Source organism: Gavialis gangeticus, unplaced genomic scaffold (assembly GCF_001723915.1).
Source record: "Gavialis gangeticus isolate Ggan-Ray unplaced genomic scaffold, GavGan_comp1, whole genome shotgun sequence".
In the NCBI taxonomy this organism is placed as follows: Eukaryota; Metazoa; Chordata; order Crocodylia; family Gavialidae; genus Gavialis; species Gavialis gangeticus.
In genome coordinates, this window is record NW_017728992.1 from 155,004,731 (window position 1) to 155,006,630 (window position 1,900).

Genomic DNA, 1,900 nt, shown 5'->3' on the forward strand with positions numbered 1-1,900 from the left:
CTCTGCTACAGCCATTTTGTAAAGCGTTATAGGCATTCGGACTTGAATCACAAATTTTTGTTATATACTACATTTCGTGATAATTTTTTTTTCATTTTCCCAGGCACATGTAGTTTAACTATCAATTCTGAAGCTACTATAATGAACAAGCTCTTTCCAGTTCAACATTACATGTCAAAGTCTCTGCCTTACAAGGAAGGGGGACAAATTTTAAACAGTGATCGAGCCATTGAATACTGGACCTTGTTTAATAAGTTGTAGAACAACAACAGAAAAGAGTAAAGAAAAAAAGTGTTTGTGCAGCTAAAACTTGGATATTAAAGCGGTCCATTTATTCACCTTTTGAATCTTGATGAATCCTCTATTTGTTTTGGGGTCTGTCTCTATGAAGAAAATTTTTCCTGGGTCCCCCTCTTCAATCTGGTAAATGATTTGAGAGCTTCCAGTGAATGGCTCATCTACATCAGTAGCTTGAATTTCTTGTATTACATTTCCTATTGGAGTATCTTCTGGAATAGTCACATTACCATACTAAGGAGAAAAGATCATTAAAGCATAAGACACTAGGAAACATATAAAGAAATAAACTTCAGTGCTACAAGCAGCTAGTGACCCACAAACAGAAAACCTGTGACAATTATCTCCATTTCAGAAAGACATAAGGGGTGACTTTACGTGTGCTCTGGGATTGTGGAGGGAAGAGGGGGGCATCTTAATTAGAGGGGCTCTAAGAGCCCCTCTAATTAAAGCTCCTGCAATGTCTCATGAATTCAGCATCCTGCACTTCAAAACGGCAGTGGGGGCACTTTGACTAAAGCTCATTCAACAAGCTTTAGTTAAAGCATGGGGATGCTGAATACATGAGATGCAGAAGCTGCTGAAGTGCATTAATTAGCATGCTCCAGCTTGATTAATCAAGTCTTAATCTGACATGCTGTAATAACAGTGTGTCAGAGCAGTGTCCCTGCACATCTACAGGCATGCAGTGAAATTAAGGGATAATCACACCTTCCTCCTTGTTTTTCTGCATGGTCTGATCCAGCAGATTTGTTCTAAGAATGCCTACTGGATTGAGACAGGCAAGGTCATACCTATTTTGTGATTCCCAAAGGGGCTTAATCACGAAGTCAGCACCTAGATGTTGGTCAAAGGGATCAAAGGGAGCAGAAGGGCACAAAAGCCCCCATGGCTCACCAAAAGCATCCGGGGATGTCTTCTAGCTAAAAGGGAGGCGTACACCCAATGGAAGGGAGGATTATACTGCGGTCGCTCAGGGATGCAGGGGAGCAGTCAGGAAGGCCAAGGTGGAGATGAAACTGGGACTAGCTTCCCGGATCAAGGACAATAAGAAGTCCTTTTTTAAATACACAGGGGGCAAAAAGAAGGTACCGGGTAACGTGGGGCCCCTGCAAGACACGCTAGGAAATTTGGTCATCACACCAGACAACAAAGCTAACCTATTTAACAACTTCTTTGCCTGCATTTTCCTGAGCAGGGACCAGATCAACCCCCGCACTGGGCCCCCCTCAGGCCCCAGGGGAAGCACACCTAGGCCAAGGGTCAGGGAGGATCTAGTCAGGGAACTTCTGGAGGGACAGGATGTATTTAAATCAGCTGGTTCGGATGATCTCCACCCCAAAGTGCTGAGGGAATTAGCTGAGGTCATTGCGGGACCCCTGGCACGGCTTTACGAGCACTCGTGGTGCTCTGGTGTGGTGCCAGAGGACTGGAAGAGGGCCAATGTGGTTCCCATCTTCAAAACAGGGAGGAAGGAGGACCTGGGGAACTATAGGCCAGTTAGTCTTACCTCGATCCTGGGTAAGCTTTTTGAGAGAATTATTCTGGCACATATCCACGAGGGACCAGCAGGGGAAATTATGCTTAGGGGCAACCAACACGG

At 44.8% G+C, this 1,900-nt stretch overlaps 1 protein-coding gene across 1 annotated transcript in view; it reads right to left on the reverse strand.

Annotated features, from left to right (window-relative positions):
* Positions 1-1,900, reverse strand: part of CDH17 (cadherin 17) — an 88,155-nt gene that overhangs the window by 29,906 nt on the left and 56,349 nt on the right. The window contains exon 11 of the mRNA XM_019527932.1: positions 340-531. Within this exon, the coding sequence (XP_019383477.1) occupies positions 340-531 (192 nt within the window). The remainder of the gene's footprint in view (positions 1-339; positions 532-1,900) is intronic.